General features: G+C 42.1%; 1 protein-coding gene across 2 annotated transcripts in view; it reads left to right on the top strand.

Annotated features, from left to right (window-relative positions):
- rsf1a (remodeling and spacing factor 1a) overlaps nucleotides 1-22,857 on the top strand; it is a 112,812-nt gene extending 89,955 nt beyond the window's left edge. For both annotated transcript variants that reach the window (XM_048532437.2, XM_059646841.1), the window contains 5 exons: nucleotides 4,294-4,361; nucleotides 5,481-5,688; nucleotides 9,957-10,147; nucleotides 12,286-12,471; nucleotides 22,318-22,857. In XM_048532437.2, coding sequence (XP_048388394.2) covers nucleotides 4,294-4,361; nucleotides 5,481-5,688; nucleotides 9,957-10,147; nucleotides 12,286-12,471; nucleotides 22,318-22,826 — 1,162 coding nt within the window. In that variant the 3' untranslated portion in view covers nucleotides 22,827-22,857. The remainder of the gene's footprint in view (nucleotides 1-4,293; nucleotides 4,362-5,480; nucleotides 5,689-9,956; nucleotides 10,148-12,285; nucleotides 12,472-22,317) is intronic.
- Nucleotides 22,858-23,722: the final 865 nt, after the last annotated feature.

The following is a 23,722-nucleotide window of genomic DNA, read 5'->3' as shown; positions in this document are numbered from 1 at the left end:
CCCCACGCCTCCTCCCTCACCCCATTCCAGGCCCCAAAGATGACTTACCATATTAAGGAGAGGTTCACCTGCACATCTGCCAATGTGGTATACTGCATCCATTGTACCCGGGGTGGCTTCCTCTACATTGGGGAAACCAAGCGGAGGCTTGGGGACCGCTTTGCAGAACACCTCCGCTCAGTTCGCGATAAACAACTGCACCTCCCAGTCGCGAACCATTTCAACTTGCCCCTCCCATTCTTTAGATGACATGTCCATCATGGGCCTCCTGCAGTGCCACAGTGATGCCACCCGAAGGTTGCAGGAACAGCAACTCATATTCCGCTTGAGAACCCTGCAGCCCAATGGTATCAATGTGGACTTCACCAGCTTCAAAATCTCCCCTGCCTCTACCGCAGCCCAAAACCAGCCCAGTTCGTCCCCTCCCCCCACTGCATCCCAAAACCAGCCCAGCCTGTCTCTGCCTCCGTAACCTGTTCTTCCTCTCACCTATCCCTTCCTCCCACCCCAAGCCGCACCTCCATTTCCTACCTACTAACCTCACCCCTCCGCCTTGACCTGTCCGTCTTCCCTGGATAGACCTATCCCCTCCCTACCTCCCCACCTATACTCTCCTCTCCACCTATCTTCTTTTCTCTCCATCTTCGGTCTGCCTCCCCCCCTCCCTATTTATTCCAGAACCCCCTCCCCATCTCCCTTGCTGATGAAGGGTCTAGGCCCGAAACGTCAGCTTTTGTGCTCCTGAGATGCTGCTTGGCCTGCTGTGTTCATCCAGCTTCACACTTCATTATCATTTGCTGAAATCTGGGTTTGTGGACTCAGTTGTGATTGGAGTGTAGACATAATTTTAAGCAAATATGTCAGCTAAAGTGAGCGCAGCAGGCTTTCCACAAACGGTAATTAAGATACGAGACCAGCTCATGAGTTTTTATAGCACTGGTTAAGGGATCATTGTTTGTCAGGACGGCTCGAGTACTCTGCAAATCCTTTAGTGCCGTGGGATCTTTTGCTCCATACTCCAGTCTCACTTGAGCACACAGAATCAAGACTGAGTTCTCATCTCAGCATTGAGGGAGCACTGTACTGATGGAGGTGCCATATTTCAGTGGAGATGTCTACCCTTCAGGTGTTTTAAAAAATTTCGGAGAAGGGCAGAGAGTATTATTTGAATAGCTTGGTTAATGTTCATCCCTCCACAAAAATTGCAAAACCTGATTATTGGTCATTGTCACTCTGATTTCAGGGAACTTCTTTCTGTGAGTTGGCTGCCAAGTTTCCTGCATTTCAACAATGCCAAAGCATCAAAAGTATACTTCATAAGAAAATATGAACAGGAGCAGGCCATTCTCCACCCTATTCCACCATTCATTTACAGCATAGTTGATCTGTGGCCTTACTCTATATAACTGCCTTAGGCCCATACCCTTTAATATCTCAGATTTGAGAGTACCAACTGATCTAGCACCAAATATCATTTATGCGAGAGTGTTCCAAACTCTGCCACCCTTTGTGTGTAGAAATGTTTCCTAACATCTCTCCTGAGTGATCTGGCCTAATTTTTAAACACTGTCCTCTAGTTCTAGAATCCCCAACCAGTAGAAATAGTTTCTGTTTGCGTACCTTCTCTCCTTCTATTAATATATGGAAGGCTTTAATCTAATCTCCCCACCCCCCAACCCCCCCAGAACCTCCTAAGTTCCAGAAAGTGGAAGCCTAATTTATCTAATTCATTGGTTGTAATGTGCTCTGAGATAGTTTGTGGTCATGAGAGGCATTGTATCAATACAAATCCATATTTATGAAAAATGATGCTTCCAGCAGTTTCTCTCAACTTCCCTAGAACGTGGGTTGTGTGCTGAAGCCTGGAAAAGGCTTTGAATCTAAGAAGGAAATGCTACTGCTGCTGTTGAGTCAAGTAGCTGTCTTGCAAGGATTGACGGCTTTTTGTAGGGCTTTCAAGTTTCCTTAATGGCCACAGTTGGAAATGTTCTGCCATGGGCAGATGATTCCATAGTGATAATGGCATCTTCTTCGTAACTCTCAACCCTATCCGATTTTCTGTTGTCAGCAAGCATTGAAATGCTGTAATGGGCTCCCTCATCCAGGTAATTTATATACACATGGTGAATAGCTGGAGTCCAAGCACTGATACTAGTGGTACCTCACTAGTCACTGGCTGAATTTTGGAAAAAGACCCATTTGATCTCCTGAGTGATAATGGGAACTGCAGATGCTGGAGAATTCAAGATAACAAAGTGTGGAGCTGGATGAACACAGCAGGCCTAGGCCCGAAATGTCAACTTTTGTGCTCCTGAGATGCTGCTTGGCCTGCTGTGCTCATCCAGCTCCACACTTTATCTTCCATTTGATCTCCTTTCTGTTTTCAATTTGTTAACCAATTCTTAATCCTTGCCAATATATTAAACTCATCCCTTGTGCTTCAACTTTACCCACTAACCTGTTTTGAGAGATATAATCAAAAGCCTACTGAAAACTCAAATATACCACATCCACTGGTTCTCACTTCACTATTCTACTAGTTACATCCTCTCAAAACTCCAATAGATTTGTTAAGCACAATTTATCTTTCATAAGCCCAGTCCTGTTAATACTTTCTAAATATTGGGTGATCACATCTTCTATAGTAGATTCTATCTAATGTTTTCTCCATTGCTCATATTAGGCTTCATTCAAGAGCAATCAGGCATGAGCAGCACATGCTGGCCTTGCCAGTAATGCCTGTGTCCTATGAAAGAAGAAGGAAAGATGCCCTGCGAGAGGGGATTTTCACCCATTGTCTTTCCTTGCCTTATCAAGCAAAGCCAGTTGTTATCCTGTATTAGAAAAATAAGAGCTAACTGAAGGGTCTTGATAGGGTGGCTATGGAAAAGATGTTTATTTTTCTGGCAGAGTCCTGAGCTAGGGGATCACTGTTTAAAACTAGTGTATTGCTTCTTTAAGATTGAGAGAGGAGAGAACTTTGTCACTAAGAGTTGCAAGTCTTTGGGGCCTTTTTTCTGAAAAGACAGTTAAAGGGAGGCGCAGACTGTGAATATTTGTAAGGCAGAGGTAGATAGGATTTGATAGGGCGGCACGGTGGCTCAGTGGTTGGCACTGCAGCCTCAGCACCAGGGACCCAGGTTCGATTCCAGCCTCTGGCGATTGTCTGTGTGGAGTTTGCACATTCTCCCCGTATCTGCGTGGGTTTCCTCTGGGTGCTCTAGTTTCCACCCACAGTCCAAAGATGGGCAGGCTAGATGGAATGACCATACTAAATTGCCTTTAGTGTGCAGGGGTGTGTGGGTTAGAGGGGAATGGGTCTAGGTGGGATGCTTCAAGGGGCAGTGTGGACTTGTTGGGTCAAAGGGCCTGATTCCACACTGTAGGGAATCTAATCATTAGCAAGCAGGTGAAAAATTATTTGGGATAGGCAGGAGCATGAAGTCGAGGTTATAGTCATGATCTTATTGCATGGCAGAGCAGATTTAATTGGGCAAGTGACCTACCCCCACGTTTAATTAATATGTTCATGTTACGTTCTACACTAAAATAAAGCAAAGAACTGTGGATGCTAGAGATCTGAAACAAAAGCAGAAATTGCTGGAGAAACACAACAGGTCTAGCAGCATTTGTGAGAAGAAAGTAGAGTTAATGTTTCAGGTCAGTTTGAGTCAGTTCTGATGAGGAGTCATAGACTCCAACTGTTAATTCTGCTTTCATCCCACAGATGCTGCCAGACCTCCTGAGTTTCTCCATCACTTTCAGTTTTTAGATTCCATATTGTCAAGCTAGCTGAGAAAACAGGTGAGGAAATGCATCTAAATCCCAGTTCAGACCATGGGTACACAAGGGACAAACTTGAGAAAGAAGGCATCAAGGGACCTTCTTTGCTGTATTGGACTGTGAGAAACCCTTTGCCCTTTTTCAGTCACGGTAATCAAATTCGTGGAGATCTCATCCTCTGGCTCATACCACTAATTAGTACTGTCATGGGTGGTTTGGTCTATGAAGGCACAATTGGTGAATTATACCAGTTAGGATGATAAATTATAGTGCAGCAATGTTAAGGCTGCTGTGTCTACTGACAGTTTACGTACTGTTTGCTCTGAACTGCTGAACAAAGTCACTTTGCTCCATGATAAGACTTAGTGTTTAAATATGGATCCTTTTCTGCCAATGGAGGGAACTTGTCTTGCACAGATATTCTGTGTTTCAGCCTGAATCCTTTTTGTAGCTAGAGCTTCACAAATGGTCCATATATAAAACTAAATACAGTTTGTTTTTGCTTTTCAGGTTTGATGAGTTTGATGATGCAATTGATGAAGCAATACATGAAGACATACAGGAAGCAGAGGGCAAAGGTCATTGTCACACGTCAGTCTTTTCACCTCTTGATTCTTTTCTCGGCAGCATCCTTTATTCATTACCTCTTGTCTGGAGTGGTGTTTTTGACTTTCCTCTTCTTACCCTCTTCATGAGAATAATTGGTGCTCGGTTTTTTTTACACCAGATCACCTCTATTTATAAGGCAGAACAAGTTAGCAAGAATGGATACTGAGCACATTCTTGCTTCCTCAGTGCACTGTCTCTCCAAAGACGTGTCTTCAAATAGGCCATGTGAGTCCAGTGAGGTACACCCACTCTACTGTATTAGCAATTGAGAGCTGAAATCCAGAGGCAGAGTTTTGTTTGAAGAGTTTCTCAAGCTGACCCATGCATCCTAATTGTATTGAAAGAAAGTATCATTACTGGAGGGTGGGCATTTGTTCTGCTGGCTGGGAACTTCAGAACACTAAGTCCATTTCAGAATAAGAGGCCACCTATCTAATCCTGAGGTGAGGACCAATTTCTTCACTTGGGTGATGGACCTTTAGCATGCTATACCCAAAAGAGCTGTAGATATTCAGAGATTGAGTGTATTCAAGACAGTAGTTGCTAATTTCTTGGGCAGTAAGGCGTGTCAGGAAGAGTAGGAAAGTAGGCTTTCGGAATCAATATCAGACATTCACCTGTTGAATGGTGGAGCAGACTTGAGGAGCCATGTAATCTATATCTGCTGTATTTATTCAAATTCTTATCAGTATCACATCCTTCCCTAACTTGCTGATCTCCTGAATCATAAGAGTGTGTGGCATTTTGTGTCAACTTCGGTCTTCCAAGGGGCCTGTGCTGTACTGTTTTCTGTTCCATTCTTTCCCTGTTATCTTCAAACCCCAACCTAAGTCTACCTAGCCATGAATGTTTGACATCCTATAATCTCTCCTGTTTTTTCATGGCCAGTAGAACTGTGGGCTTTGGTCTTTAGGGGGTGAAATGTTTCCATTTTGAACAAGTGCAAATTGCTTAATGGTAATTAGAATTTTATTCCGCTGATTGTTGAACAAAATCTATTGAAACCCCACAAGAAAGAAAACGCCAGTCTTCATTCATTTGTTATTTTTGACTTTGGGTGCTTTTGGTTTTGCATTTTATTCCAATAGGTGCTGGACGAGGCAAAGATATGGCAAATATCACTGGAAAGTCCCTAGGGAAAGATATCTCTACAATACTCGCAGGGTCTAAAGACAACAAGCGACCAATACGTGAAGCTGCCTGCAGACGTAAGAAAAGGCGAAGACTTAATGATCTTGACAGTGATAGCACACTTGAAGATGATGAGAGTGAGGAGGAGTTCAAGATAAGCGAAAGGTGAAGATAATTTCTTTCTTTTTTAGTTTTCCACACCCTTGAATGTAAAACTCTCCCACTGGAAGTGGTTGACGCAAATAGTTCAGATGCTTTTAAAGAGAAACTGGGTGAGATTACATGAGAGAACAGGGAATAGAAATATGTTGCTGAAAGAATGAATTGAAGTACCACCACCACAGTCTGGAAAGCAAACGGTTTTTGCATGATGTTATCCATATATTCTCTTTTCTCTGGAGACAACTCAAAAGAAACCACTAGGCCCTGGTGCGTACACTTAGTAACTTTTTTAGGTAGCTAACACAGTCAATTACAGCAGTACTGTGGCAAAAGGCTCATCCATGGTCTCAGCAATTTAGAATGTGTAACAAATACAGCCTTACAAACATTGTTCACATAACTTTAGAGCAAAAGCATAAAGAGAACATTTAATAATAATATACAAACTTATAATTGGTTTTGGGCAGTACATAAATTGTTTCCAGTGTCAAGAGGGTCAACAGTCAGAAAATATGTTTAAAATAATTGACAAAAATTAACTGAGGGATGAGGTTTTTTTTTATCTGTGGATTGTTCTCTCAAAGAAACGACACAAGCATAGTGGGCTGCCTCTGCTCCAGTATGATGAATCTTTGGGCGACAAGCCAAGCAAAGTGCACTGGTTCATCCAATTTGACCTTAGTTGACGGGGAGCTTGCCCACCTCCAATTCCTCCTAGTCCCACCTGTCCACAACCTCATAATCTCTGAGGAGAGGCAAAAGAAATGAGAAACGCAGGTCCAAGAGAGGGCATTTCATTTGGATAGCCCCTCAGCAACTGTGGAGACGGTTGGAACCAGCCCAGGAAATTGTGTGAACCACATTTCATCTGTAACAACATCTACCTTCTCTTCTGTGAGATAATAGGAACTGCAGATGCTGGAGCATCTGAGATAACAAAGTGTAAGCTGGATGAACACAACAGGCCAAGCAGCATCTTAGGAGCACAAAAGCTGATGTTTTGGGCCTAGACCCTTCATCAGAAAACCATTCTACTGTGCTATGTTAGTAACAGATTCCACTCACTCTTGAAGGAACAACATTTAAATGTGTACCCATCTCCGCGTAATCAGCATAGATTTTCTAGTGTTTGGTGAATTGGTTTTGAATCTGGTACAGAATTCTGCTTAAGTAATTTCAACAAGGTCAGTCACTGGTAGGTAGCAAATATACCACTTGCAAAGGGTGAACTTTTGAGATCAAGAAGAAATAAAACAGTGCTAACTAGCAACTACTGGATCTGATGTGAGGAGAGAGGAAGTAACAGGAGTATGCCATGTGGTCATGTCATTCAATAGGACCAGGTTTGAACTTTTACATTTTCTACAGGTTGAAAGGGATGTAGCCTGCTTTGGAAAATATTTTGTCACGAAGGAAGGCGGGGTAGACTAGGGTTGTTTCATCTGGTTCGTAATAGATTCAGTTGATGTGTGTGAAATTCCAAGGGGTATCGATAAAATGTGGATGGAAATACGTGACTTCCTGTGTTGAGGGCCCAGGTACCAAGGAGCACAGATTTAGTGCAAAGCGTAAGCTTTTAGAGGGGACTTTAGTGTTTTTTTTCATCCAGAGGGAAGTGAGGATATGGAATTCATCGCCTAGAAGGGTGGGAGAAGCAGAAATCTTCATAACATTCAAAAATCACTTGAAGTGCCTATAACCTACAGTGCGACAGACTAAGTGCTGGAAGGTGAGATCAGGCTGTGTGGCTGCTGGCTGCTCTTCTATGCACAATGAACTGAATAACTTCTTTTCATGGTGTAAATTTCTATGATTGCCGCTACTTTTCCACCCAGTTCACATTATCTCTCAATTCTCTTAATGGCCAAAAATCTATCAGTTTTTTTTGACACCTAGAGCAATAAATCCTTTATGCCTTTTGGTGGAGAATTCAAACGATACACAGCCTTCTGAGCAAAGAAATGTCTCCTAGAGATAATGGGAACTGCAGATGCTGGAGAATCCGCGATACCAAAGTGTGGAGCCGGATGAATACAGCAGGCCAAACAGCATCTTAGGAGCACAAAAGCTGTCATTTTGGACCTAGACCCTTTTCTGATGAAGGGTCTAGGCCCGAAACGTCAGCTCTTGTGCTCCTAAGATGCTGCTTGAACTGCTGTGTTCATCCAGATCCACACTTTGTTATAAAGAAATGTCCTCTGCTCTATCTTGTAAATGGTCACCTTCTTATCCTAGTTATAGAATCTTTAGCTAGGGCAGTTGGGAAACATTGTCTCAGCATATACTCCCTTTACTTGTGCTCATCAGGTAAGGAGTATTACTGGAGGTGAATGTCATATGCCATTCTTTGCATTAGGCATTCCTGTGATAAGTGCACATGATGTGAGAAGAAAGAATCTCCCAAAGCCTGATCAATGTTCTTTCCCTCACGAAGGGTTCACTTGTCTTGCAATTTCCTCTTGAGCATTGTAAGGATATTACCTTGAGTTTGTAAGAAGGAGTGTGATCTGATGTGTTTTCATAAGGTGTAAATAGGACAAAAGCAAACCACAAATTGATAGGTTAAGTGAGTGGGCAAAGATGTGGCAATGCAAGTATAATGTTAGAAATGTGAAGGTGTATGTTTGGAATGAAGGAAAAAAAAATGCATTCTTTAGATGATGACAGAATGCAGTGCACTAGAATGCTGGGGGATCTTGTCCTAATGTATGAACCTCAAATAATTATTATGCAAGTACATAAGTAATTAGGAAAGCTAACATATTGTTATCAGTTGCAAGGAGAATTGAAAACACAGGTAGGGAGATTATACTTTTGTGCTTTTGTGCTCCTGAGATGCTGCTTGGCCTGCTGTGTTCATCCAGCCTCACATTTTATTATCTAGGGAGATTATACTTCTAGTGTATATTGGTCACTGGTGAGACCACATCTGCAGTGTTGTGTGTTGTATTGGTCACCATGTTTAAGGATAGATGTAAGCACAATTCAGAAAAGGTTTGCCAGGATAATTACTGAAATTGTCTTCCCAGGAACGGTTGAATCAACTACCCTTGTTTCTGCGAACATTTAGAAGAGTGAGATAGAACTCGATTGAAACATAAGATCCGTAGGGGTTTCACATTGGATATGGAGGTGTTGCTTCTTCAAATAACCTAGAATCAGCAGTCACTGTTTAAAATCCAGGGTTCATGTGTTAGTAATAGATGGGGCAGAAAAAAATCTTGAAAGGACATGAGCGTTTGGAGCTCTCGCCTGAAAAGGTAATGGAAACAGAGCCTAAATATTTTTAAGGCAGTCACTAGTATCTTCTTGTAAGCAAGGAGGCAAAATGTTAATCATGTTAGGCAAGAATGTGGATTTCATTTTACAATCAGATTTTGTTGAATGGTGGAGTAGGCTCCAGGAGTCAATTGACCTATTACTACTTGTCATATGTTTAAAATATTGCATGGAGTTGTAATAAGGAAAGTGTTGGGAAATATAGAATGATGACATGATCCTAAAAGTGAAGAGTTCAATTTAGGGGGCACATCAGGAAATTGTGTGGAAATCTGGAACTCTGTTCAGAAGGGGCAAGCTATTTGTGCTTTTAGGACTTGGATGGATAAGCTGGGTAAGGGTATTCAAGGATGTTAATGGAGTTGAGGTATGAATTAAACAGTTTATAATTGGCTAGTATGCTTCAAGGGGCAAATGAGCTACTCATAGTTATGCTCCTGAGATGCTGCTGGGCCTGCTGTGTTCATCCAGCCTCATATTTTATTATCTTGGATTCTCCAGCATCTGCAGTTCCCATTATTACTCGTAGTTTTGTTAGATTACCTATTTTGGGCTATTGAACACAGAATTTGGAGATGTTTTCAAATCAATCCAATCACCTCTGAAGCTTGAACCTGGACTTCCTGTGTCAGAATAAGGGATATTACCACTGTGCTCCAAGAGTCCTGCACTGAGAACGTGGGATAAGATGCTGAAACACAATTCACTTGAATCCTAAGAAGTTTCTCATTTCAATACAGCTTGTAGCAAAAGATGGCCAGTTTCTTTCTTGAGACCTACCCAGTCTCCAAACAAATATTATGCTTGAAAAATAAACCGTAGCTAGAAAGTGCTGACGCTTTATGTCCACATGCCGATTCAACTTCTGTGTAATCACATTTTTTGACATCTTTTGTTGTAGCTAATGGCACTTAAAAGAACATCTGTGAAACAGCAAGCCAGTGATGAACCATAGTTAATGACTTTTTAAATAAAATCATTTGCCCATTTAGCAGTGAAGAAGAGTTTGAGATCTCTGACAGAGATAGTGAGGCAGACCCTGCCTCAAATGACGACGAGGGTTTTGAGGTTCGGCGAGGGAGGCACCGGAAATGCGTGGAGCCAATGAGGAGGAGTTGGCGGTTGAGAGGAAGACAAGTCAAGAGATACTCTGAGGATGAGGACGATGAAGAAGAACATGGAGGTAAAAAGGATTTTACACCCTGATTGTGTTCCCTACTGCTCTGAATTTAAATTTGAAATATTCAGCTGCCAGTGTGCATGAGGCTAATTTTACCAAGTGATGCTTTTCTAGGATGCTTTTCACAACTTCAGATATCCCAATGCATTTAAGGCTAACTGATGTTTTGACTCCAGCCCAGCAGAGATATTAATCAACTTGTTACAGACTGGAACCTTCAAGTGTTGCAATGCTTTGTAACAACTCAGTCAGTGTTTGCATTTCTAGTTTGTGTCTAATTTGTATGTTGCAATGCAGTGTTTTGAGAGAGTTTTTAAAAGATCAGAATAAATTTAACATTTCAAGCTATCACTCTGAAAATTTGAGTCTTTCTACCTTAACGTTGACAGCAAGTGACGCTGACTTAATGTTCACTGTCTTGAATTGTGACAATGTTCTACTTGCAGTGGCATGAATCATGTTATCATGACTGCTGCTTTCATATGTTTGCAATTTAAGTTCCATTGCTTGGTAGAAGACTGGATAAGGGAGTTGGATAGGAGGAATGGCATTAACTGCTTCACAACAAGTTGTATTTATGTAACAGCTATGCAGTAGCATATGCCAAAGCACTTTGTAAGAGTGTCATCAAACAGAGTTTGATACTAATCTGCATAAGGCGATAATAGAAAGGTGACTGAAAGCTTGGTCAAAATGGTACATCTTGACCGTGACTAATTTCATTTGAAATCTTGAGATAGGAATGGGACGACACAGTTGGGTTATGGATGTATGGGAGTGGACAGGTAAAGTTTTTTTGTTCAAAAGGGTCTGATTATTGCACACCACTGAGGATGAGATTCCAACACAGTCCAAATATCCTGGCAATGGACAGGGTGGTCGAGTTCATCTTTTGGAGGAGGTATTAAACTGAGGGCCTGTGTGCCCCCTCAGATGGAAGTTTTTTTCAAACCATCCCAGAGCCATTATTTTGAAGAGAAATGGTGTTTCCCTGATGTTCTAGGTAATAATTATCTCTCAGCCAAAAACCATTGACAACTGACTAATCCAAATATTATAACAGTAACTGTTTTAATAAGCCTGCTGGTTACAAGTGGACTGCTATATTACCTGCATTGCAAAAACTTCAACAGTTCATAATTAGCCAAAAATCATACTGAATGCCCCACGGTCATGAAAGAAATTATACAAGTATGTCGTCTTTCTTTCATCTGATCAAGCTCCCAAAAAAACTAAGTGGTGGTTTGCACTAGTTGGAACCTCAGCAGACATGGCCCATCTCTAATCAAAATGCACTTTCTGGCAAAACTCAGCAGATCTGGAGAGAGAAACAGAGTCAACATTTCAAGTAGAATAACTTCTTTGGAATTCTAGCCTGGTGTGAAACCAAGGTTTAAAAATTCCTTTGGTTGTCTGTTGAGATCACTTCTATCTCATGCGTTTTAACGCGTGCATCTTTCTCAACATTAAAATTTGCTTGCTGATAATCGATGCTTATGAATCATAGAACCCCTACAGTGTGGAAATAGGCCCTTTGGCCCAACAAGTCCACACCGACCCTTCGAGCATCCCATCCAGACCCATCCCCCTGTAACCCACACACCCCTGAACACTTCGGGCAATTTAGCATGGCCAACCCATCTAGCCTGCACATCTTTGGACTGCGGGAGGAAACCGGAGCACCCGGAGGAAACCCACGCCGACACGGAGAGAATGTGCAAACTCCACACAGTCACCCGAGGCTGGAATTGAACCGGGGTCCCTGGCGCTGCGAGGCTGCAGTGTTAACCACTGAGCCACTGTGCCACCCCAAAGCACCGAGGGGCATTGATATTGAGTGGGCAGCAACTGGCAATATGGCTGCGGTCTATAAGCTGAATCATGATTCTGTTCATGTCATGGCACATTGTGGGTAACAGTTTTGAAAATTCTACTTTAGAAATCTTTTCCTTGAATTTAAAATTGATCACATATTCAAAAGGCATGAGATTTGAATCCAGGTTCATCTACAATTAATTTTCATTTTAAGACTACCAGCTATTGAGTTATGTCTCATAATGTAAAAAGCCTTCCTCCTTTCACTTGAGGTTCACGTGCTTGAAAAGTGCTTGGTTTATTAACAAGTGTCTTCTCTTCTACAGAGAGTGAAGGGTCAAGTTGTTACAGTGACATATTAGATATGAGGAGGAGGCGATCAAAGCGGAACCAGGCTAAAAAAGTGAACTACAGGGAAGATTCTGAATCTGAAAAATCTATGAAAAGCGGCGCAAGTAGAAAGGAAAGACTAAGGGGACGAAAACGTAGACTGTACATTACAGCAAGCGATGGTAAGAAAATCATTCTCCATTTGCCTCATAATTCATTTCTTCAGCATTGTGAAGGTACTGATTCAATTACGAAACCAGTGCGTTTTCAATAAAAAAAACCTCACATTATTCTAGGAATATCCATCCTGTGTGCATTCCCCTACCTCAGCTCCAAGGCTGCCCGACTAGCCATTAAAGCAACTTAGTTCTAACTTGTCTGCCTTCTCTGTTAGAATTTGTGGATTTGGATTAATTATTTTGCAATGTTAATTATTTCCTTTATTCTTGCAAGGAATGCAGGTGCTGCAGGCATTTGTTCTCCATTCTTATGCTCTTGAACTGAGTGGCTTGCCAGGCCATTTCAGAGACCGGGCCCAGAGCAGATTTCCTTCCGTAAAGGACATTACTAAACAATTCGGTTTTGACAGCAATCAATGATAGTAATGGCACTATGAAACTAATACTAGCCTCTAGTTCCAGGTTTAGAATCAAATTCATAGTCTACCAGATTCCATGGTGGAATTTGAACCACACCCCAGAGCATTAGCTTTGACCTTTCTGTCACAGAATCCCTACAGGTAGGCCCATGGATAGGCTCGACCCCCTGACCTATCCACTTAACCCCTCACTTACCATAGTTAACCTGCCTGGCCTGCAGACCCCTGAACACTACAGGGCAATTTAGGACAGCCAGCCCACTTAATAAATCAGGATTTAATGAGGGCATTTAACAAATGTATTACTTAATCGTGGGTAACTTACATTTCATTCAGATTGAGAAAATCAAATAGGCAGAGATAACCGTAAGGAAAAATTCATTGACCAAAACTGTCCTGAATTCATCCAACAGCATGTTTTGGATCCAACCAGGGATCAAGCTGTTTTGGATCTGGTAATGTGTAATGAATCAGCTTTAATAAGTAATCTCAGGTAAAAGGTTGCAGGAAACAGTTGATCATAATATGGTTGAATTTTAGCACTCAGTTTTAGCAAGAAGGTTTATTTGAAAACAACTGTGCTAAACTTAAGTAACAGTAATTACAAAGTAATGAGGGCAGAGTTAGCTAGAGTGGACTAGGAAAGTGGACTAAGCGGAAGAGGGAGGCTTATGTGACACTGAAACGAAATGGTTCAGATGAGGCAATGGAGAGTTACAGATTAGCTAGGAAGGATTTAGAGAGAGTTAAGAAGAGCAAAGAGGTGACATGAGCAGACATTAGCAGGTAGAATAAAGGAGAACCCTAAAGCTTTCTATAGGTATGTGAGGGAAAAGAAGATGACTAAGGTAGAAATAGGACCAGTCAAAGACAGAAGTGGGAAGTTGTGTGTGGACCCTGTAGAGATTGGAGAGATGCTAAATGATTATTTCTCATCTGTTTTCACTGAGGAACAGAAGAATATTGTAGAGGAGATGACTGAGTTACGGGCTACCAGAATTGAAGGGATTATGGTTAGTAAGGAGGAGGTGTTATTAATTCTAGAAGGTGTGAAGGTAGATAAATCTCCTGGGCCAGATGGGATTTTTCCCGAGGATTCTCTGGGAAGCTAGGGAGGAAGTGGCAGAGCCTTTGTCCTTGATCTTTGAGTCGTCATTGTCTACAGGTTTAGTACCAGAGGACTGGTGGATTGCAAATGTTGTGCCCTTGTTCAAGAAGGGCAGTACGGATGACCCTGGTAATTATAGACCTGTGAGCCTTGCGTCTGTTGTAGGAAAAGTTTTGGAAAGGATTATGAGAGATAGGATTTATACTCATCTAGCAAGCAACAATTTGATTGGAGATAGTCAGCATGGATTCATCAAGAGCAGGTCATGTCTCACAAACCTCACTGAGTTTTTTGAGAGAGTGACCAATCATGTGGATGAGGGAAGGGCAGTTGACATGGTGTACGCAGACTTTAGTATAGCCTTTGATAAGGTTCCACATGGTAGGCTATTGGAGAAAATACAGAGGCACGGGATTGAGGGCGATTTAGCAGTTTGGATTAGAAACTGGCTTTCTGTAAGAAGTGGTGTAACGAGTGGTGGTTGATGGAAAATATTCAGCCTGGAGTTTGGTTACTAGTGGTGTGCCTCAAGGATCTGTTTTGGGACCACTGCTGTTTGTCATTTTTATAAATGACTTGGATGCCGGCATAGGTGGATGGGTTAGTAAGTTTGTAGATGACAGTGAAGTCGGTGGAGTGGTGGACAGTGTGGAAGAATGTTGCAGGTTGCAGGGAGACTTGGATAAACTGCAGAATTGGGCTGAAAGATGGCAAATGGAGTTCAATGCAGATAAATGTGAAGTGATTCACTTTGGGAAGAATAATAGGAAGGCAGAATAGTGGGTCAATGGATAGATTCTTGGTGGTGTGGATGTGCAGAGGGATCTTGGTGTCCATGTACATAGATCCCTGAAAGTTGCCACCCAGGGTGATAGTGCTGTTAAGAAGGCTTACGGTGTGTTCGTTTTTATTGGTAGAGGGATTGAGTTCCGGAGCCCTGTTGTCATGCTGCAACTGCACAAAACACTAGTGCGGCCCCATTTGGAATATTGCGTGCAGTTCTGGTCGCCCTATTACAGGAAGGATGTGGAAGCAATGGAGAAGGTACAGAGGAGATTTACCAGGATGTTGCCTGGTCTGGAGCCCTATGAAGAAAGGCTGAGGGACTTGGGTCTGTTCTCATTGGAGAGAAGGCGGCTAAGAGGGGATTTAGTAGAGACATACAAGATGATCAGAGGATTACATAGGGTGGACAGTGAGAGTCGTCTTCTGAGGATGATGACTTCAGCGTGTACAAGGGGGCATAGCTACAAATTGAGGGGTGATAGATTTAAGACAGATGTCAGAGGCAGGTTCTTTACTCAGAGAGTGGTAAGGGCGTGGAACGCCCTGCCTGCCATTGTAGTTAACTCAGCCACATTAGGGGCATTTAAACAGTCCTTGGATAAGCATATGGATAATGATAGGATAGTGTGGGGTGGGGGGGCCTTAGACTAGTTCACACGTCGGCGCAACATCGAGGGCCAATGGGCCTGTTCTGCGCTGTACTGTTCTATGAACTTAGCAGAGAAAACAATAGAGGCTGATGTTTAAGAAAATAGTTCAAGACCTACAAAAAAAGTATGTTCCAGTGAGCAGAATAAAACAACCTTGGTTAACCAGGGATGTTAAAGATAGATTGAAATTGAAAGAGAAAAAACATACAATATGGCAGAGGTTGGTAGTAAGCTAGAAGATTGGAACACTTTTATTAAAAAAAACAGAAGATGACCAAAAATCAAGTAATATCAAAGTAGACAGCAAGAGTTCCTTAAATGTATAAAAGTAAGAGGCCAAAGTGTACACAGACGCTTAGATAATGAGGTTGTGTGGAAGTAATTACATTCTGTCAGTCTTCACAGTGAAAACACTTAACACGATTCCAAAAATTTCTAAATATTCAAGGGTCAAAAAAGGAAGAGGAGCTAAATGCAATAACTGTCATGAGCAAAAAAGTATGAAGGAAGTTAATGGAACTAAAGACAGATCAGCCCTATGGGTCTGATGGGTTGCATCGTAGGATATGTGATAGCTATGGAATGGATGCATTAGTTGTAATCTTGCAGGAAACTTTAAATTGTAGAACATTTCCAGAGAATTGGAAACTGCTGATGTAACACGCAACATTAAAAAGAGAGAAAAAGTGGCGACTGGAGACCACAGAGTTCATTATCGGTCACTAGGAAAATATTACAGTCCATGATGAATGATGTAATAGCAGAGCCTTTATAAGTACAAAATATCAAGTAGAGTTGGCATGACTTGACGAGGAGGATAACATGCCCAGCAATTATATTGCAGTTGTTTTGGGAGATAACAAGCAGTACAGACAGCGGGACTGGTAGATGCAATATATTTTGATTCTTAAAAAAAAATTGAATGAGGTCCCGCACTAGCATTTATAGCCCATCCCTAATTGCTCTAGAAGGTGATGGTGAGCTGCCTTCTTGAACCGTTGCTGTCCATGTGCTGCAGGTTGACCCACAGTGCTATTAGGGAGGGAATTTCAGGATTTTAACCTGCGATAGTGAAGGAATGGCAATATATTTCCAAATCAGGATGGCGAGTGGCTTGGAGGGGAACTTGCAGGTGGTCAAGTTACTGTGTAATCGCTGCCCTTGTTATTCATGATGATGGTGGTCATTTGTTTGAAGATGCTGTTTAAGGAGCCTTGGTGAATTTTGGCAGTGCATCTTGTAGATGGTGCACACTGGGGTGACTTGGCATTGGTGATGGAGGGATTGATGTTTTTTGATGTGGTGCCAGTCAAGTGATCTGCTTTGTCCTTGATGCTGTCAAGTTTCTTGCATGTTGTTGAAGCTGCACCTATCCAGGCAAGTGGGGAATATTCCATCACACCCCTGATTTGTGTCTTGTAGATGGTGAGCATGCTTTGGGGAGTAAGGAGGTGAGTTACTAGCTGCAGGATTCCTAACCTCTGACCTGCTCTTAAGCAAGTATTTTTGTGGCTAGTCCAGTTCAGTTTCTGGCCAGTAGTAATTCCCAGGATATTAGTAGTGAGAGATTAAGTAAGGGTGATGCTATTGAATGTCAAAGGGCAGTGGTTAGATTGTCTCATTTTAGAGATGGTCAATTCCAGGTGTTTGTGTGGTGTCAATGTTACTTGCCACTTCTCAGTTCAATCCTGGAATTACGTTGAATATTAATGTTACAAAAGCAGATTGTTTGGCTCCTCTGAAGTCTCACCATATCACCGTATTGTGTCTCTGCTATCTTGGCTGAGTCCAGTAGTTCCCAGAGTATAACTGCATGTGAAGCAAATTTTACAATTTCTTTTTATCAAGTGAAATGATTTTATTGTTACCCATAATATGCAGATACCATGCAGTGAATGTTTTTAAATTCTCCCCTTATTCTGTGACAAGACTTTACTAATCTCACTTGGAAAGGAACTGCTTTTCTTTTTGTTCCAGTTGTCCATTGTCACAAAGCTAACAGTCAGACTGGGCATGTCCAAACTTGACCTATGGCTCCTAAAATAGCTAATACCTACCAATAAACCAGCTGTGAAGGGTGGTGCAAACATATTCAATGGTAACTGCACAATGGGATTCAAGTAGATCCATACAAATGTGTAAATTAGGAGTAGGATTGGGCCTCTCGATCTCTTAAGTCTGTTCTGTTATCCAATAAGATCAGTGCTGATCAGATTACAGTGCCATATTGGTTGGCACGTGCGCGCACAGACACATACACAAACACGTAGGCGCATACCACCACAGCCGTTTATCGTGAATCTATCTCCATTGCTTTAAAAATCCTCAAGGACGCCACTGCCTTATGAAAAAGTGTTCCATAGATTCCTGCTCTTTCTCGTTATCTCTGCATTAAATCAGCCAAACTTAGTTACACAATTCTAGATTCACCCAAAAGAGGAACCAGCCTTTCCACATAGACCCTGTTAAGAGCACTCAGGATTTTATTAGTTTAAGTCAAGCCTCCTCACGATTCTAAACTATAGTGGATTACACAATGCATGCCCGTCCAAACATTCCTCATAAGACATCCTACATATTGCAGTTATTAGTGTGGTAAACCTTCTCTGAACTATTTTAACTCTCCTCAAATAGTGGAGGGGCTGAATGATTTTCACTTCCTCACCATATATCCAGTATATCTAGAATTCATTATTATTTCATGGGATGTGGGTGTTACTGGCAAAGCCACCACATGTTGCCCATTCCCAATTGCCCTTGGACTGAGAGGGAGCCTGTAAAATGTTGGAGTGGGAGTAGGCAATTAGCCTAATGTGTCTCCTCCAACATTCAGTGAGATCATGGCAGATCCAGTAATCCTCAGCTACATTTTCTTGTGTTATCCAGATATGATTCATCATTCCAGAGTTGAGGAATTCATCTTACGAAGAGAAATTGAGCAGTTTAGCCCTTCATTGAGGTTGTTGACATGCTTGCCGAGCTGGCATGTGTTTTTTCAGATGTTTCATCACTATTCTAGGTAACATCGTCAGTAAGTCCTGAACCCAAGTTACAAATCTTTGCTAAAACTTTCGTCCCACATTCCTTGAAGATTAGAAGAATGAAAGGAGATTTAATTGAGGTATATAAGATGCTAAAGGGGATTAACAATGCTTCCTCATGTGGGGCAATCTAGAACAAAAAGGCCATTGTTTTAGGAAATGGGATCGCAGATTTAAAACAGATGAGGAGAAATTATTCCTCTCAAAAAATTGAGTGTCTACCTGAGAATGTAATGATACTTAAGCAAATGTGAGGAGATAGACGGATTTTTATTCAGTAGCAGGCTGAAGAGCTATGGAGAATGGGCAGGAAATTAAAGTTGAGGCCAAGATGAGATCAACCTTGAGCATACGAAATGATGTAGCAGGATGGAGGGAATGAATTGCCTAGTGCTGCTCCTAATTTTTGTATTCTTATCCCTACAATCTCTTATTACCTTAATGATTAAAAGTCTATCTATCTCAAGCTTGAACATATTTAATGCCCTAGCCTCACCAACCCTCTGCTGGAAAGAATTCCACAGGTTCACTCCTTCTGAGAGAATAAATTCCTCCTCTTTCTGTCTTGTATGGGAAACCTCTTTGTCTGAGATTTTGCTCTCTTGCCTTAGTTTTCATGGTGGGAGAGTCCATCTTTCTGCACCTACCTTGTCAATCCCCCTCAGAATCCTATGTTTCAGTAAGGTCGCTTCATTCTTCTAAACTGCAATGAGATCAGGCCCAATCACTCAACCTCTTTTCATAAGAAAATCCCTTCATATTCAGGGTCAGTCTAATGAATGTACTTTAAACTACCTCCATCGCCAACACATCCTTTCCTGAATAAGTGGACCAAAGCTGCTCTTGTTGTGATTTGACCAGTGATCTCCTAGCCTCGATGGGCTACATCCTAGAGTTCTGAGGGAGGTGGCTGGGGAAATAGCGGAGGCCTTGGTCATGATCTTTCAAAAGTCGCTGGAGTCAGGGAAAGTCCCAGACAATTGGAAAATTGCTGTTGTAACCCCCTTGTTTAAGAAAGGATCAAGTCAAGAGATGGAAAATTATAGGCCGATTAGCCTAACCTCGGTTGTTGATAAAATTCTAGAATCCATTGTCAAGGATGAGGATCAGATTAGAACAAGTCAGCATGGATTTAGTAAGGGGAGGTCGTGCCTGACAAACCTGTTAGAATTCTTTGAAGAGGTAACAAGTATGTTAGACCAGGGAAACCCAGTAGATGTTATCTATCTAGACTTCCAAAAGGCCTTTGATACGGTGCCTCACAGGAGGCTGCTGAGCAAGGTGAGGGCCCATGGTGTTCGAGGTGAGCTACTGGCTTGGATTGAGGATTGGCTGTCTGACAGAAGGCAAGGAGTTGGGATAAAAGGCTCTTTTTCGGAATGGCAACCAGTGACGAGTGGTGTCCTGCAGCGTTCAGTGTTGGGGCCGCAGCTGTTCACCTTATATATTAATGATCTGGATGAAGGGACTGGGGGCATTCTGGCGAAGTTTACCGATGATACGAAGATAGGTGGACAGGCAGGTAGTACTGAGGAGGTGGGGAAGCTGCAGAAAGATTTAGACAGTTTAGGAGAGTGGTCCAGGAAATGGCTGATGAAATTCATTGTGAGTAAATGTGAGGTTTTGCACTTTGGAAAAAAGAGTACAGGCATGGACTATTTTCTAAACGGTGAGAAAATTCGCAAAGCTGAAGTACAAAGGGATCTGGGCGTATTGGTCCAGGATTCTCTAAAGTTTAACTTGCAGGTAGAGTCTGTGATTAAGAAAGCGAATGTAATGTTGTCGTTTATCTCAAGAGGGTTGGAATATAAAAGCAGCAACGTGCTTCTGAGGCTTTATAAAGCTCTAGTTAGGTCCCTTTTAGAATACTGTGTCCAATTTTGGGCCTCACACCTCAGGAAGGACATACTAGCCCTGGAGCGTGTCCAGCGGAGATTCACACGGATGATCCCTAGAATGGTAGGTTTAACGTGTGATGAACAGCTAAGGATCCTGGGATTGTACTCATTAGAGTTTAGAAGGTTGAGGGGAGACCTAACAGAAACTTAGAAGATAATGAATGGTTTAGAAGGGGTGGACGCTAGGAAGTTGTTTCCGTTAGGCGGGGTGACTAGGACCCGTGGGCACAGCCTTAAAATTAGAGGGGGTAAATTTAATACTGAAATGAGACGACATTTCTTCAGCCAGAGAGTGGTGGGCTTGTGGAATTCATTGCCACGCAGTGGAGGCCGGGACGTTGGATGTCTTCAAGGCAGAGATCGACAAATTCTTGATCTCACAAAGAATCAAGGGCTACGGGGAGAGTGCAGGGAAGTGGAGTTGAAATGCCCATCAGCCATGATTTAAATAGCGGAGTGGACTTGATGGGCTGAATGGCCTTACTTCCACTCCTATTTCTTATGGTCTTATGGACTTGTATAGTTTTAGCAAGATCTTCCCATATTCATGCTTTCCTACTGCCTGCTGAGTTTTGCGAGGTTTGTGGTTTATGCATGTGGACTCCCAACTCCGTCATTTGTAGTTTGCTGTAGTATCTCTATGAAAATGTTATCCAGCTTTTCTATTGTTTCTGTTATCATGCATAATCTCACATTTCACCACATTATACTCCACCTGCAAAATTTTCAACCGCTGCTTACCCTGTGTTGTGTCATCCTAACTACTTGCTTTTCACCTATTTTTGTCATTTGTAAACTTAGTGATATTGCATTCACAAATGTCGTCTAAGTCATTATTATACATTGTAACTAATAGTGGCCCCAAGTCTGACCAGTGTGGCACTCCATACTTATAGACTGATATCTTGAAGATGCCCATCTTCTGCCAACTCTCTTTTATTAGTTAGCCAGTCCTCTATCCATCCTAATACATAAGTCCCAATGCCTTTTGGAAATCCAAATATAGTGCATCTAGTGGTTTCCTTTTATCTATCCTGCTTGTTATCCCTTCAAAGAATTCTAATAAATTTGCCAGATTTCCCTTCCTGACTCCACCTTGCTTCTGCTTGATCATATTACTGAATTTGAATGCTCTGCTATTACAGCCTTTATGATATAGGTCATAGTTCCCCTTAATTCAGGAATTTCGTGGTTGGGATGGTTGTGCGAAATAGATGCCATATAACAATAGATGCCATTTCTTCTTTTTGAAGCCACATGACACCAGGTTATAGGCCAGTAGGTTTATTTGAAAACACGAGCTTTCACGTCACTGCTCCTTCGTCAGGTGAAGCAGAGAGAAGTGCTTCACTTCGCTGCCCCGGAAGCTTGTGATTTCAAATAAACCTGCTAGACTATAACCCAGTGTTGTGTGACTTCTGACTTTGTCCATCCCAGTCCAACACCGGCAACTCCACGTCAGTACTTTAGTAGAGCAGATTGGAAGAAGCTCTTATCTCCATTGTGCATGACCCAGAAATCTAGGGGACCCATGTAATGTTCTGGGGACCTTGGTTCAAATCCTACTACCGTTGGAGAGTAGAATTTGAGTTCAATGAACAAATCTGGAATTAAGACTCTAATGATGACCATGACACCATTGTTGATTGTTGGAAAACCGTGCCTAGTTCTGTAATATCCTTTAGCGAAGGAAATCTGCAGTCCTTACCTGGTTTGGTCTGTATGTGACTCCAGACGTAACACTGTGGTTGTCTCATAACTGCTTTCTGGGCAACTAGAGGTGGGCAAGAAAGAAAAGTTCTATGTTTCTTAAATTAAATCCATGTTTTTAGAAATTGTTTATGAATTAATTGTCCGTCAACTTGTTCAGCAAAGTAAAATCTTCTTTTATGAAAAACACACTTTGTACCTTATTTAAAATAATTGCAAAGTAATTGTTTTCTCTAGAGAGTTCCAGAAGCAGAAGTTCAGATGAAGAGCAGGAAGATGTACGACCACAACGGAAACGCCTGAACAGGATCGAGGATGAGGATGAGGAGGAGGACAATGACGAAGATGAGGATGAAGACGAGCCAGCGCTGACCAGCAGGTTCCGTGGCAGACCCGCCCGGGATTACAGCAAGAAGTACCGGCTGATGAGTGATGAAGAGGAGGAGGAGCTGGAGGAGGTAGGGAAGGAGGCCAGCTCTTTGGACTGCAGCCTGGTGGTATTACCCTCCACCAATGGACAGAGTGCGGGGCAGGCTCCGGAAAACGTAATCAGCAGAGCCAGTGAGAAGAACCAAATGGCCAAGGACACTAACCCCACTCCCAGCCCAGCGTTGAATGGAGCCTGTGAAGCTATGGCCTCTGAAGCGGGAGTGGAGGCAGGAGGTGATGGAGGGGAGGAAGAAGAAGATGACCTCTTGGGAGTAACTGACCTTGTAGAATATGTTTGTAATAATGAACAAATATAAGAACTCTTTTTACACTAGTTCAAATAATTTATTCCATAGTAGCTGTACATCTGGCCAGTTATTGTGTGTCTTTTTGGTTTGCTTGTTTTGTTCCCTCCCCCTCTCTACTCCAGAGACCAAGATTCTCCTGCACCCACTTCCTGTTTTCTTTTCTTCCCCTCTCTCTGGCCTCTATTCCCCTGCCCCTCTCCTCTCCCGTTTCATGATTTGACCAATTTTTGAGATACTTAACACCGTAGGTTCCTTTTCCGCTCATTTTTATGTCGTGCAGTTGCATTTCCTTTGGCCCAACATAATGTGGAAGATGAAAGTTCCATTTCAGGGTTCTTTTCTTAAAGGAAAGAAAGATGTTCACCTCCCTTTCAGGACTCCCCTTTTCCTAAAATGAGTAGGTAAAGATTGGGGGTGGGGGGATTGGTGCCGCGGAAAACGAATGGAAATTCTTCCTCATTCCAGAAAGGTTGTTTTTGACCCTTAAATGTGTTTGTCTTTTTTTAAGAAAATATATATATATATATCTATACAGGAAAAAAAAGACTTTTTAAGTATGATGTGTAGTATCTTAACACCATTTAGTTGTCCATGTACCTGGATCAAAATATTTCTGAAAGAACACCAAATTTTTCTGTAGGTGACATTCAGTGCTTTTGAGTTAGGAGCAATTGTAGTAGTGAGTGCAGTAAGTGGTGCCCATTTTGAAGACCTGTTTCTAGTCAACTCTGCTGTGCTATAAAATAGATCCCTGTGATGCATACCAGTACTGCAGTTGATTGCTACAGTGGCATTGGGCTGTAGCATATGCTGTCATGGCACTGTGAGCATACCTAAATTGCTCAGATTGTCACTCCTTTTTATTTTAGATTTTTTTTTAAGTAGATCATTTCTTCCTAGGTGCC

Source organism: Stegostoma tigrinum, chromosome 6 (assembly GCF_030684315.1).
Source record: "Stegostoma tigrinum isolate sSteTig4 chromosome 6, sSteTig4.hap1, whole genome shotgun sequence".
In the NCBI taxonomy this organism is placed as follows: domain Eukaryota; kingdom Metazoa; phylum Chordata; class Chondrichthyes; order Orectolobiformes; family Stegostomatidae; genus Stegostoma; species Stegostoma tigrinum.
The sequence above is the reverse complement of the archived record's forward strand: the minus strand, read 5'-3'. Positions and strand labels throughout refer to the sequence as shown.